We start from the raw sequence: 12,889 nt of genomic DNA, 5'->3' as shown, positions 1-12,889 counted from the left end.
CACTGCGGAGGCCATTCGGGGAAGTTACGTGATTCGACACACGCTGCCGCCGTACGCCCGGCCGGCTTCGCAAGATTGCGTCACCCGCCGCGAACCACGGTCTGCGCCTGCGCAGAACACTGTGCCGGCGGCTCTGCGCTTCTCGCTACGCGGCGGGGGCAGGGCCGGCCCACCCCGAAAGTCACGTGACCTGCGGGGCACGCACGCCGTCTCGCGTGGGTCCCTCCCCGGCTCCAGCCCATGGGCAGTACAGCAGGTAGGCGGATCGCCGGATGGGGTGGAGCCCCTGGAGGAGCGGGGCGGAGAGAGGGCAGGGAGGTGGAGGGGCGGGGCGCTGGAGGAGGCAGGAGGGGGCGGGGCGGCAGGAGGAGGTTGCGGGAGTGGGCGCGGCTTGGGGAGAGGGCGCGGCGCCTCCACGTGCCGCCAAGAAGCGGTTGTTGGATCCCCAGCGGCGCCTTGAAGAGTGGGCGGCTGAGTTCGTTCTGGGCACGCGGCAGGCGGGCGGGCAGTCAGGAGCTGAACCGGAGGCCGTCTGTGCTCCGAGAGCCTCCGAGCCTCGGGCTCCGGCCGCCGCTCCCGGGTGTGTGCACGCCGTCGGCCGTTCGCCGGCGACCCCAGGGTACCGGCCCTCGCGTCCCAGAGGCTTCACGTCGCTACTCCGAGCCTCCGTTTGTCTTCATTTCTCCCAAACGCCCAGCGAACCCTGGGCCGATCTCTCATCCGGTGTCTTCCGGTTCAGTTTATGCAGTGTAGACAACGTCCAGAAATGAGACAGAGCCTCTGCGCAGTCATCATCTGGAACAGCGGTCCCCAACCCTTTTGGCACCAGGGACCGGTTTCGTGGAAGACAGTTTTTTTTGGTGGTGGGGGGGTGACGGTTCAGGCAGTAATGTGAGCGATGGGGAGCTGCATATGAAGCTTTGCCCGCTGCTCACCTGCTGTGCGGCCAGGTTCCTAACAGGCCGTGGACCGGTAGTGGTCCACGGCCCGGGGGTTAGGGACCCCTGATCTAGAACAACACCTCTCTTACTGTCTCTGTCATAGCCTGTAAAGCATCTGCCTGAAGCGGCTGGAATGCAGTGTGGACACGGGGAGCAGGGCCGGGGTGAGAGGGTCCAGGCAAGGAGGTCTCGGACAGCAGCCTCTTTTCCATGCTGTCAGGGGGGCAGGAAAGGGAGCATTTGAAAATAACTGTACTTACCATCCTTCAGCGTCTGTGTTTAGGGCTATAAGCACTTCCACAGAGTGGGAGGCCTTGCCCTGATGGACCCAGTGTCACTGGTAGAAGGAGTCCGGGGCCAGGAAGCCTGGAGGCCGTGTGGCAGAGGATGGTGCTCAGCTTGCCTGGGCCTGGCTCCTCCTCCACGCAGGTCACATGCCACCCGCCCTCCCTGCCACCTACGGTGACACCTGGCACTGTGCCCACCTGACCTCCCTGGGTGTAGTCAGCGCACAAGCCAGACCTTGGGGAAGTGGGCCGGCCGCTGTTCACAGTGGAGCCCAAACAGGACAAAGCAGTTCTACCATCTTTCCCGCCCTACTTTCTAGCTTCTGATTTGTACAAACCCATACAATCTCTACTTTCTGCTGCAGCTAAAAAACACGGCAGAACTCTGCTGGTTCCAGAACAGCCCTGCCCTCCTCACACACCTATGGGCTCTTCTTACCTCCAGGTGCACCCAGAAGTGGATCCTGCTGTCGCTCCCCATCTCAGGAGGATTTCCAGAAGCCATCCCAGTTCCTGGAGGCCGGGCTCAGCTCCAGGTGCACACGCTGAGTTTAGTCTTTCTCCAGCCTAGGACTCTCCTGCCCTCCCTCACTTGGGGCCCCGACTTCCTCCTGCAAATGGATCTCCTCCCTGCAACTTCCCCCAAACTGGTCCCAAGTCTCAGGATAATAAGAACAGAATGTGCTTGATGGTTACAGAAGGTGGGTCACTACTACCCACCCCCAGTTACTGGTATTAGTCACTTCTCACAAAACTCTGTGAGGGGGGTTAGTATTATTACCCCCAGTATACAGATGAGGAGACTGAGGCACAGGGATGTTAGCCAACTTACCCAAGATCACACAGAGAGCAAGACAGAGCCAGGGTACAACCTCCACAGCTCAGCTCTGCGCAGACCACATGCCTCTCCAGCTACAGCAAAACAGAGCTGTCTCCTGTCAGATCAGGTAAACGTCAGAAGGGAACTAGAGAGGGTGTGATTAAATAGCATCCTAGAAATTCCATGTCTGGTTTGCATGAGTCCAAAAGTGAACACTGAGAAGTTGTGGTTTCTAAGATGCTGGGGGCACATGGGAGGACTTCTCACAAAAGCCCAGGGATCTAGGCCTACTGCCTGCCTGGCCGCATCACTTCCATCTCTCACCTCCGAGCTCTCCGGGGCCCAGGCCTGGGCGTGGGTCTGCCAGTGGCCGCTATGAATATTGGTGTACAAGTATCTGAGTCCCTGCTTTCATTTCTTTTGGATATGTATCTAGAAGTAAAATTGCTGGATCATATGGTAATTCTGTGTTTACCATATCTGTTTTCCATGGCAGCTGCACCATTTTCCATTCCCACCAGCAGTGCACAAGGGTTCCAACTTCTCCACGTTCTCACAGATGGACTGAAACAATTTTAAGCAAGGGATTTTTACACATACACAGTGTCTTCAGCATGATATTCTATTTATTAAAACCCTAAATAGTTTCAAAAAATAGTCCTCAGTCTTCAGGATGTGAGCCCAAATAAAATGTCTCCTCTAAGAAAAGCCTATATGATAATTCATGATAGGAGATGGGAAACATATGAACAAATAGCACCTTATTTTTGGAAAGAGTTCAGATTCCACTAAAACATATATGTTTTAAAAATACATATATCCTCTTATCATGAGCATCACATTTGGATAAACTTAATCTGGCCACAAATGCTTTGAAATCAACTTTGCTTCAACACAGAATGTCAAAATAGGTGATGCACAGCTTTTTATAGGACAATTGCATATAAAACATAACACCACTGCAGTCTTACTTTGTCACTAACAAGGATCCTGTCTAAGTGTTTAAAAGAGCACATGAAGTATTTAGAATGTGTTAGAAGTCCAAGTAGACGTAGAAGCAGCATATGTGGAAAAGAGCAGCCAGGATTCTGTGTTCTGCCCAAGTTAGTTAGCGTTCAGTGCTGAAAGGACTTCTTTATTTAGGGTCATAATAGCTTTAGTGATTGACCAAGTGAAGGAACTGGATATGATTATTATAAGTTTTATCTTCAGTTCCCTTTAGAAATGCTACCTGATCAGGTTCCAAGGTAGGAAGTACATCAGGCTATTCAAAGAAGCTTTGGAAAACAAGGAAAAAAACACCAACAGCCCAATGCAAAATTAACAAAGAACAAAGACAACCATGGCAGACACAAGAGAATACTATAAAAAGCAATGATAAACCAATGAATACAACAAATTGACCGGAAGTTAAACATAACCTGTGATGTCACAGAAGTTTGCATGGGAAATGCAATCTCAGGGGCAGTTGGAATAGATGTTTATCTCCAAGTAACGCCCTGTAGCTATCCTGAGGAAGTGGAGTGAACAACTTTCAGGTAATTATGTTAGTGAAAATTTGGAAACCATCTACTCGCCCAAAAGGAGACAACTGAATAATTTATAATATATCCATGCACATTTTTAAAAATGTTTAATGGAACTTGTGGTAATCATTCCACAATGTATATGTTTATCAAATCATCATGTACACTTTAAAGATAATTTGTCAATTATACTTAAAGCTGGAAAAATGTTGAATTGTTTGATGCAATGCTCACTATGTTATAATGAATAAAGAAGGTACGCTATTTTACCCAGGAAATGATCTGATTTAAAAGCAAATCTATAGAACCAGACCGGAAGGAACTCGCCACATCAAATTCTAAACTGCCCAGGGAAGGGCGGAGAAGCTGTGCCCCGCCCACCCGACGCTGAGGAGGGGCGGGGCTGGGGCCTCAGATTCCGAGGCACTCACCGCCCACTGGCTGTCATAATCTCAGATTGTCACAGTCAATCTTCCAATTGGTCCTGGGCCGTCGCCTGATGATGATGTCAGCCGCCTTGCGTGCGCCCGGAAGCGCGCCTTAGTGGCCGGCAGACGCACGGAGGCAGCTCCGGCGTCCAGGCCTCGGGCTGGTGGTCGCGCGATTTGGGTAGGTCAGCCCGGGCTTCCCTCCAACCCTCTGGGCGGCGTCGCGGCGGCAGGTCGGGCGAGGTTTTCTTGCGCGGTCTCGGCTGTGCGGTCCACTGCGAGGTCAGGTTCCGGTGGGTCAGGCCAAGCGTATTAGGGCAGCTGGGGCTCCATCAAGAGTCTGAGTTTGGGCACGTCTTCACCTGCCTTCAATCTGCGCAAAATATCCGGACTTTACACTAACTTTTCACAAGCCTAGGTGGGGATTTTAAAATGTTTAAAACATCCATTTTTGCGAGAACTCAGGATGTTTCAAAGCAGCATCTACTTGGAGACTTCACTGGTCAGGTCAGGCACAGGTCGGCTGCTCTGTGGGGGAAAAGGCCACTCCTCGAGGTGCCCGCAACTTGAATACCCCTTACTTCTGGCTGCGAAAACAGAGTCCTGATTCTTAAGTGAGTTTTTAACTTAAAAAACAAGATGGGCGCACTGTATAAAAAATGAAGTCCAAGGACATTCGGCAGCAAATGCCTTGTCTCCACGTTAAAACCCTAGAACCCAATCCCTAAGGACAGCTGTCCTTACGTTTTTGCCAATCCTTCCAGAAGGTCCGTGCAAACAGAGCAAGCCTATATGGAATCTTGTTTTTTTTTTTAAACACAAAGCAGTTTCCTCATCTGTAAAATGAGATTGAAAATGGTGCGAAGTACCTTGAGCAGTTCTTGGGATGTTTTTCTCGCTGCCTGTGACAACTGTTGTCAGTATTCCACGAAGCTGCCTGTGACAACTGTTCTCGATATTCCACGAATCTGCCTGTGACAACTGTTGTCAGTATTCCACGAAGCTGCCTGTGACAACTGTTGTCAATATTCCACGAAGCTGCCTGTGACAACTGTTGTCAATATTCCACGAAGCTGCCTGTGACAACTGTTGTCAATATTCCACAAAGTGTTTGAACTTCGTTTTCTGACTACCAAAGAAACTCAAAGATTGTTTCATATTCGTATCACGGACAGGTCTGCCTCTTCTTTTCAAGCCCCCTTCTGAGGGGCTGCGAGCCCCTGCTGTGTTGAAGTGCAGGCCTGAATGGTAGCTTTTAACAATCTTTTTCTTTGCCCTATAGAAGGCCCTGGTTCTGAAATTCTGAATAAAACCACAACAGGCTTGTGTTTGGGGTTGGCTGGGGGAGTGTTTGAGGGAGGGGACACCTGGTGGGAGGGGAGGGCCCAGTTGCCTTGGCTGGGCCTGCAGGAGAGGAGAGCAAGAAGAGCTGCAGCAGGCGTGCACACACACATACGTGCACACACACATATGTGCACACCATTCCTTAGAGAGACCGTGAAATAGCTCATCTTCAGGTTAAAGCAGGAGATTCAGGTTAAAGCCTTGTCCTTTCCCCTCCCACCTGGCCTTAGTTAGAAGGCAATGTTCACACTTCATACAAGTCACGGTAAATAAGCCGACTGACCCATCCCCTGTCACACCTGCCTCTCCGAACCGGGAGGCGACAACTCAACAGTAATTGCGAGGCCGCAAGCAGGACGGTGGCAGAGGACAGGCAGAGAGTGTCTTCATGTCTGGATCCAAGTTGCATCTATATTTACTTTAGGGTGGTTTTCCCGGAGAAGTTTCAAGCCCATCTTGTGCCTCATTTCAAGGAGGAAGCAGGTGAGATCCTGATGTAAGCAGCTTTTTGCAGGAAAGAGCTCTCCGAAGGGGCACCCTTTTGTCTTGTCACTTTAGCAAAGCTATATTGTCACTAACCTTAAACTAGGCGCCCCCATGCTCTACTCATTTCCTGCTCTAGCACACCTATCGAATTTTGATCACACAGTACCTTGCCTAACCTGTTGGTTCTTTCCGTAGATCAAAGAAATAAAAATGAAGAATAATTAACAGGTGTACAGATCTATTCCCTAACTTCCCCTCAGTAATGGCACAAATAAACTGTCAACAAGACAACATCTAAAGAAAAGATCACATTGGGAATTCCCTGGTGGTCCAGTGGTTAGGACTTGGCACTTTCACTGCCGGGGCCTGGGTTACATCCCTGGTCGAGGAGCTAAGATCCTGCCAGCTGCATGGTGCGGCCAAAAAAATTTTTTTAAATAAAAAATAAAGATCATGAGGAGTTGACAAGCCTGCACACTGTGGGAGATGGCTACGAGTCTGATACCCTAGCTCCATGATTAACTGACATTACTTCCCCTTTTCCCTTTAAAACTTTCATGGCAGGGAATTCCCTGGTGGTGCAGTGGTTAAGAATCCGCCTGCCAATGCAGGGGACACGGGTTTGATTCCTGGTCCAGGAAGATCCCACATGCTGCAGAGCAACTAAGCCCATGTGCCACAACTACTGAGCCTGCACTCTAGAGCCGGTGTGATACAACTACTGAGCCCACGTGCCACAACTACTGAAGCCTGTGCACGTAGAGCCCGTGCTCCGCAACAAGAGAAGCCACCGTGATGAGAAGCCCGTGCACCGCAACGAAGAGTAGCCCCCGCTCGCTGCAACTAGAGAAAGCCCACGCACAGCAACGAAGACCCAATGCAGCCAACAAAATAAGTAAATAAAAAATAAATTAATTTTAAAAAAAGAATTAAAAAAAAAAACCTTTCATGGCAGAGCAGCATCTTTAGAGGTGGATTTCAAGGACACGAGTCTGCCTTCTCCCAAGATTGCCATCTTTCTGATCAAAACAACATTTTCCATTTCTCCCAACACCTCCCTCTCGAGTATTGATTTTCAAGCATTGAGCATCTGGAGCTGAGTTCAGTAGCACTGATGTGCTTGGGAAGTCGAGGAACAAGATCTTTCTGGCCTCGCCTCCTGATGGGCAGGACAAAATTCTCTCCTTAGGAGACGGCAGCGAGGGTCTGTGCTTCATATCAACCTGGTCAGTTCTGAGGCCCATTCCAGCTAAGAAGGGGCACATGTCCCCTCTGTCGCCTGGGCCTGCGCCTAGGCCCCAGCCACACTCATTTCCGGGCTCTCAGCCACCTGTCTTCGGACCAGCATTCCTCTTTATCTCTGCACCGGTACAGTAGGGACCAAGCACCATGGCTATTCAAGTTGAAATTAACTGGAATAAAGTATAAACCCAGTGCCCCAGTCACACGAGCCACATTTCGAGTGGTTGGGGGACAGCCTGACGCCCTCCTGCTCCCAGCACTAATGGGCCCACCCCACTCCACTCCTTGCCTATTTCTAGAGGCCACCGTACTGTTTAGAGTTTACTAGTCTGTGGCAGAAATTGGGCTGAGGGTAGGGTAACCAACTAGTTCCAGTTTTCCTGGGACTTTGCTGATCATAGCATTGACAGCCTCATCTGGGAAGCCCCAGTCCTGGGCAAACCAGGGTGCTCGGTCCACCCACAGAGCAAGTGATGTCTGACCGAGCTCTCAGTGGGATGGGGTCAGAGGGCAGTTCGTGCCCTTCGGTGGGGACACCCTGATGACACGTGGTGCTCACTTGTAGATAAGATAGTCCTGCATTCACCTAAATCCCCCCGAGGCCTCAAGTGTTAGAAGGCTCTGTGCCTGCACCCCCTCAGCCGGGCTGGAGCCCCTCTGGCCCCCTTTGCCCACCTCCATCACCCCTGAGTTTCTCAGTCATGAGCCTTTGGAGGGGAGCATTCTGTAAGAGGAGTTGGCTGTCTCTGAACCTGGGATCTCTTCTCTCCTGGGGCACTTGAGTGGGTTTTCTGAGGCCCCCAACACTGCCGAGATCTGGCCTTGGAGAACGGACCTCCTGCTCTGGGGGGCTTTTGCTCCCCTAGCAACTCTATGAACCCTGAGGACCATGTCCACCTTCCTCTTGGCCTCTCCCAGGGGCCCAATCACCCAGCGCCCGAGACAATCCCCAGGCAGGGCTCCGGGCTCAGGCCTGCATCTCAGCCAGGGGAACTGACCAGGGCTTGCCCTTAAGTACAAGCTGCCCCCCGTACAGCAGCCTCTGTCCTGCCTCCTGCCCTGTTCCTGTCCCACCAGCTCTCCGTCCAATCCCCAGGGTCAGGCCCCTTTGCTCTATCAGAGGGGAGTGAGATCCTTCCCGACACAGCAGCAATGTCCACCTTGCCCAGCCATCCCCAGTGGACGCCACGGCCCCAGGCTAGAGGTCCCTGCTATCTGTGCAGCCTACACATCAAATTCCCCCTTTCCTAATCCTAACCCGCACCCCTAGCCCGACCTTTTGTCACAGATTTACCTGGGGAAGCCACGTGTCCACAAGATCTCATCTATTAATCAAAGGATGATGGAAACTTCTAGTTTTCTTCTCTTTCTTTACTTTGGAGAAATGTAGTTAGAGTTGGTCCTCAGGGTCAATAAAACCAGCATCCAATTCTGATGCCCCCCAGCCCCACCTCAGTACTTCTTCCTCTTAAAAGCAGTTCTCCTCCTTCTCTTCGTAAGGGAGTAGTCAATGTAGCTGCTTCATTTACAAGCAATTATTAGCTAACTCCAGGTATCTCACCTGTTCTCATCCATGTAACTCCCAGCACAGGTGCTAAGGGAGGGCCCAGCACCTCGTTAGGGGATTCTGATGTGCTCTAAAGTGTCTTAATGGACAGCTAGGTTGTTTTTGTAAAATGCCAATGCCAGGCCCACCCTCAGATATTCAGAAGTAGTTGGTCCGGGATGTGCAGCCTGGTGAGTTTTCAAAGTGTCCCAACGGATTCCTGTGTGCGCAGGCTGTGAGCCCGGCTCCCGTACACCTGTGTGCACACCTGTGCCTGGGGCAGGTGCTCGGCCCTGGACCTCAGCCCCTGCAGTGCCTTCTGCTGAGCTTGTTGCCTTTAACCCTCCTTCTCTTGCTCCCCCTCTCCAAAACCTACCAAACACATCAGGTGAGGGAAAAGAAGCAACATTCATATTATCATTTTATTCATCAGAATTTCCAGAGACAGGGTCTCTACTGGGCAAGTAGAAAAATAGAGAATTTTACTACTTTGAAAAGGCAGCTATGACAAGTGTACGCCGTGAAAAGGGCCCCTGGGACTCGAGGGAGCACAGAGTTCAGTCTGGGGGTGTCTCCCCACGCCACTAGCAGGCCCAGTCCTGGAAGCGGAAGCAGTCGCTGGCAATCTTCCACACCGTGTTGCTGGGCGAGGCCTGGGCTGTCAGGATGAAGTTCTGGTTGAAGTCCCGCTGTTTGTTGCCCTCAAACTTCACCGTCCCACAGATCACCACGAGGACCGTGGTCTGGCTCGGGGTGGCTTCATCGTGAACAGGCTGGCAGTCTACCACGTTGATTTGGAACTCACTAGAAGGCAGCATCTCAAAAAACTCACTCAAGGACTCTTGTCCCGAAACGGCGTTGCCGTTCCACACCAACGTGGCCGTGCCCATGTACAGGCGGGACAGCAGCCGCCGCCTCTTGTCCATGGTGGTGTAGTACACGTTCACGAACTCCTCAGCGGCGCGGCAGGCCTGGTCCACGTAGGTCTTGAAGTCCACGGACGCCATCTCTGGCCCCGCTGAGGAAGGCCTCCACCCAGGTGCTTCCTGTACCTGGGGGAGCTGGGCTGTGGGGCGGCAAGGTGGAAGAGACCCTGTGTGAATGCCATTGTCCATCCTGCCGGACAAATGAATACTCCTCCTCCTCTGTTGGTGGCAGAACGACTACACATGGTGGAGATGATTCTAGGCACACACTGTTGCTGACGCCTGGTCTGACTAGGCCTCAGTTCGCTCACTTTAAACGGGACCATCCCCAGCTGTGCATAACTGCAGTGTTGGATGAAAAGAAGCCGTGTACACCACGTGCTTAGTTAAAAAGCCTGAGACCCACATGGTCCGCAATGGTAGCTATTACTATGAATTTTAACGGTTTCGTTTCGTAAGCTGTAGTACATCTGATAGTGGGAGGCCGCTTTTTCCTGGAAGCATGGAACAGCTGTGACTGCCCTAGAGAAGCGGGTAAAGGGACCTTCCTGGTGGTCCAGTGGTTAGGGCTCCAAGCTTCCACTGCAGGGGGCACGGGTTCAATCCCCGGTCGGGGAACTAAAATCCCACATGCCTCGCGGTATGGCCAAAAAAAAAAATTAGAGAAGCGGGTAAAGACGCTGCACCCTGGGGAAGGGAACAGTGGCCCAACAAAGGCCAATCAGTCTATCCTCAGCTCACCTACAGGGTCTGGGAGGGAGAAGGCAGGTTTCCTAAGAGGGTAAGAGAACAAATGCCGTGAGGACAGGACGGGACCAACATGGTGGCCACAGTCCTCATGACGGGCTCTAAGAAGCTAAGCTGGCGCTGACTGGAATGAGAAGCTAAGCTGGTGCCGAGCTCCTGGGAGCACAGGGGAGCCCCGTGAGCCGAGGAAAGACAGGCCAGGTGGAAGAATTTCTATGGGGTGCAGGATGGCGGCAGCAAGGAAGAATTTCAACTGTAGCCGAAATGTCACATTTCCTTAAAAAAAAGGTCCAAAAGCACAAAGAAAAATTATTATTATCTTTTTTCAGGGTATGGTACAACTATGATAGCTGTATTCTTTTTTGCACGATTAAAATATTTCACTAAACAAAAATCCAACAGAGAACAACATTACTAAAATAGTGGATAGGTTTAGATTTACAAACTTAAATACTGAATATTTTTTTAAATTTCAACAACTTTAAAAAAAAAATTATCTTATGAAAGAGATAAAAAATCCCAGGCAGGGTTGGGAAGGAGTCAGGCACTCTTCAGGGCGGAGGAAGGTGTAGGCCTGAGCCTCCAGGAGAGAACTAGCCAGGCTGGGCGGGAGCTACCACCTAGAAAGCAGCGCTGGGTACCGAGCGCTGATGCGGGGTCCTGCCACCCCCTCGGGGACCTCAAGTCCAGCCTCGCAAACACTCACTCCAAGCTCCTATTTCCTAGCGCTTTACATTCGTACACCACGTCCTTTAATGGTCACCGAGACCAAATGAGGGTGTTACTGTAACAACTTCGCTAATGAGAAAAGAAAACTCACGTGTGGACGGAGGTCACACCCCTGATCTGTCACTACAAGAACTTGTTGCCGGGACGACGCGGTCCTCTCACTGGCTCCTGCCCTTCTGGGGTCCAGTCTGGGGCTCAAGGTTCCGGGACAGCCAGTTTGTCATTTCTCCCTGCGGGCCTGTCTCCCTCGCTGGACTCCCCATCAACCGGCGTCCACGCGATTCCCCAGCACCTCGGGCCTCCGCCTTGCAAACGCAGCTCACCCAGCTGCCCGCCCGGGCGTCTGCAGGGAGGGAGGTCGTTCCTGCGGGGCTGCGATCGGCCCAAGACCCGCTGCGGGACCAGCCGGCATCCCCACCACGCGGGGGCCACCTACCTGAGCTGAGGGGTGCCGACCTACGCGGGGGTCACCTACTTGAGCAGGGAGCACTTATCTGCACGGGGTCACCTACCTGCAAAGAGATCACCTACCTGCGCTGGGAGGGGATCACTTAACTGAGTCGGGGGCACCGACCTGCGGGGGTCACCTACCTACGCGGGGGTCATCCATCTGCGCGGGGGTCACCTACTTGAGCAGGAGGTACTCACCTGCACGGGATTACCTACCTGCCCGGAGGGCACCTACCTGCGCTGGGTGGGGGGCACCTACCTGAGTGGGGGGCACCGACCTGCGTGGGGCACCTACCTGCGCGGGAGTGACAGCGGGGTGGCAGCCCTAGTCAGCGCTGGACAGCGTGGGCCTCAGTCAGCCGGGTAGGCGTGGGCGAAACGAACCGGGTCGGCGCAGGCCGGCGTGGGAGACTCCGGTCACGCGGGCCGCGGCACAACGGACTTTTGGGCCGGGTCCGCCGAGGCTCCGCGCTCCACCGCTGCTCGCCCGAGGCGGCGCAGGAAGAGCCGCCTCCAACGAACCCCTTCCTCCCAGGACCCGCCTGGTCCGGTCGGCGCCTCCGCGGGTTCCCGCGCGCGGCCCACCAGCTCCGCGCAGACGCGGGTCCCCGGCCTCCGCCCCCGCCCCGTGACGGGCAGCTGTGCCAGCCAGTGGGACGGCGGACCGCAGGCTAGTCCCGCCCAGGTGTGGCAGAGGCGAGGGGGGCTTCCGGGAGAGACGCTTTCCCAGAAGACCACGGCAAATCCGCGCTCGAGTCTTCATTGGTCAATCTGGGTCACAGACTCCGGCCCGACTTTAGGTGGGGCCTCTGATTGGACGAAGCTCCGCAAGTCCCGTCCCCGACTCTCGGGGCGGGGCTGTCTCGCGGCTGCGCGAAAGCCGCCGGGCATGAGAAGTTCATTGATTACCGCTGCGTTTTCAGAGTGTGTGCGTTCCCCCCACCTTGGCTACGCTAGGGCGCACCTTTGCCTGCTTTCCTAAGGGGAAGCTTGCTCTCAGTGTTCAGGACAAGTTTAGAAACTGGGTGGGCTCTTCCATATAGGCGACCCCTCCGCCCCCAATGAAAAGTGTGGATTATAAACAAATAAGTTGCAGGCTAAGTAGAGGGGTGAATTGAACTCGCATCTTTGGAGCCGTAGTCACACTTTACAAAGCCCGAGCCAGTGAAATTGGAGTTTAATGTACAAAACTCCGAATCCCTAGAATGAAAATGAGAGTTGACCTGCATGTCCACTGGGTTGGATGTCGCACTGCTTTTAAGTTTCCTTATGTTTCCCAAGTAAGCCCTTGTCATTTAATTCTCATAGCTTCGGGGGAGGTATCATTATTCCTGATTTTATAGACGAGGAGGCCGAGAGACAGAAATTAAATGACAGCCTGGAGTCACAGAGCCACTTCAGTCCTAGAAAAGCTGGT

At 52.9% G+C, this 12,889-nt stretch overlaps 1 protein-coding gene across 6 annotated transcripts; it reads right to left on the bottom strand.

The window, feature by feature from the left end:
• Positions 1-9,023: 9,023 nt before the first annotated feature.
• NXT1 (nuclear transport factor 2 like export factor 1) lies at positions 9,024-12,090 on the bottom strand. 6 transcript variants are annotated; one of them, XM_007191875.2, is made up of 3 exons: positions 11,768-12,090; positions 11,114-11,365; positions 9,024-10,569 (listed from the first exon to the last, which is right to left on the bottom strand). In XM_007191875.2, the coding sequence occupies exon 3, from the start codon at positions 9,733-9,735 to the stop codon at positions 9,205-9,207; it is 531 nt and encodes a 176-aa protein (XP_007191937.1). In that variant the 5' UTR covers positions 9,736-10,569; positions 11,114-11,365; positions 11,768-12,090; the 3' UTR covers positions 9,024-9,204. The 6 variants fall into 6 exon arrangements, with proteins under 6 accessions (XP_007191937.1, XP_007191938.1, XP_007191940.1 ...); XM_007191876.2 differs by having other exon boundaries at positions 9,024-9,888; XM_007191878.2 differs by having other exon boundaries at positions 9,024-9,686.
• Positions 12,091-12,889: the final 799 nt, after the last annotated feature.

The sequence above is a fragment of the Balaenoptera acutorostrata genome, chromosome 15 (genome assembly GCF_949987535.1).
Source record: "Balaenoptera acutorostrata chromosome 15, mBalAcu1.1, whole genome shotgun sequence".
NCBI lineage: Eukaryota > Metazoa > Chordata > Mammalia > Artiodactyla > Balaenopteridae > Balaenoptera > Balaenoptera acutorostrata.
Note: the sequence above shows the minus strand (reverse complement) of the source record. Positions and strands in the feature narration are given on the sequence as shown.

Coding starts and splice junctions, on each gene's coding strand:
- NXT1 (XM_007191875.2), bottom strand. CDS start 9,735: ATGGACAATGGCATTCACACAGGGTCTCTTCCACCTTGCCGCCCCACA.